At 48.9% G+C, this 1,574-nt stretch overlaps 1 protein-coding gene across 1 annotated transcript; it reads right to left on the minus strand.

Moving 5' to 3' along the window:
• Positions 1 to 273: 273 nt before the first annotated feature.
• SARC_15236 (hypothetical protein) lies at positions 274 to 1,264 on the minus strand (the record flags this gene model as incomplete). Its single annotated transcript, XM_014290638.1, has 2 exons — positions 274 to 628; positions 1,241 to 1,264. Coding segments are annotated over 2 exons (379 nt in total), but the record flags the coding sequence as incomplete, so codon positions are not given.
• Between the last annotated feature and the right edge of the window lie 310 nt (positions 1,265 to 1,574).

Raw genomic sequence — 1,574 nt, forward strand, 5'->3', positions numbered from 1 at the left:
TATATATATATTACACACCTGACGTAACAGTATTACAGGAAGGTTAGCTCGTACAACCCAAATTCGAGCATATGCAGGTACATCAACCAAAGATAAGACTAGCAATAAGGAACTCACAACTGCGCCATCGAGCGAACCCCTCCGCCTCAACAGGGGATACGGAGGCGACACCGGTCCAAAAATAGACATGGGTGCGGAGCGCCTCCATATATACATTTGAACCCACACATAGTGCTGAAAGCTTGGTACAGGTGTACAGGAGTGTGTGCGCGTTCAGAGCCAATTGGGACATACACAGCCCACGCCCGTAGTAAACGGGTTCGTACCTGAGCCGTCCATCGAGCTGCTGCGACTGGGCACGGGATAGGGCTGCGACCCCTGTCTAAAGATAGATGTGGGCATGGGGGCCGTCTCCGTGGGTGAATCAGCGTCCTCTGTAATGGCATCCAGGTTACACACCAGGCTGCCTGAGTTGGCCAGACCATCGCCCGTAGACTCAGTTGTCCTCAGCGATAACCGCTTCTGCTTCTTGCCCGTAGTATGAGTGGCCTGGGCGCTGCCGGCGGGGTTGTCCTCCAGTGAGTTGACCGAGGGTGTCTGCTCGTCGAAGGTGACACTGCCGGGTCGGCTTCTGTAGTGGGAGAGGGGTCGTGGTGTGGTGTATGGTTGATTGGGTGGGGCTGGGTTTGGGTGCAGGAGGTGTTACTATGACCATATGACATGATGAAGTACAGACGACTGGCGTATCCGGAGAAACGGTCTACTATACCGAGCGATGGGGTCTGTCTCTATTATCATTTCAGACTAAAGCCTGAAGCAGACTCGTTTGACAAAAATAGAATAAAGCTGTGGAGTACTCGGAGTATACACCAACTCTCCAGAGCAGCCATAGTACAAATGGGCATATATATATCAAGCTCATATCCCAGACGTCACATGCTCTGCGAACAGTACAATCACCCACGCCTCTACGGCTCAACCACACAATGGCATTCGGCACAACCCCCTCCCATACTTTGTGGATTAAAAGGAGAATAAAAATATGTACTAATCGTAGATCCACAGGGCCTCCGGTACGCAAGTCCACGAGGCTGGTTATGAGATTCCTATTTATGCCCTGTTTTTGTTTTGGGTTGCCTTGTTTTTGTTGTTGTTGCTGTTGTCTCATTCGCTACTCTTAGTTTACCGTTACACTGGCCAACTTTATGGTTTTGGGTAATTCGTGTGTGAAAGTACTTACTCGTCTTTGGTGTCGCTGCCATAAATGTTGAACGGATCTGCAGTTACAATAGATACAATGGAAGGAAGTCAGTGTGTTGGAGAAAACACTGCGCATGTGAAATATAAGTACATACACAGAACTTGCAACACAACACCGTATAGAATATAGGAGCCATCCACCAAGTATAATACCTTCTAGATACTCCATTCACTCATACAGTAGAATCCCACCCACACAGTATGATAAAGGGCATATAAATATATACCTTCAATACTATCGTTGTCTATCTTGGCCACGGGCGGGTCGGTTGAGTCCCGCGGTATCGGTGCCGTAAAGACAGCACTCACTGGTT

This window comes from Sphaeroforma arctica, assembly GCF_001186125.1.
Source record: "Sphaeroforma arctica JP610 unplaced genomic scaffold supercont1.5803, whole genome shotgun sequence".
In the NCBI taxonomy this organism is placed as follows: Eukaryota; class Ichthyosporea; order Ichthyophonida; genus Sphaeroforma; species Sphaeroforma arctica.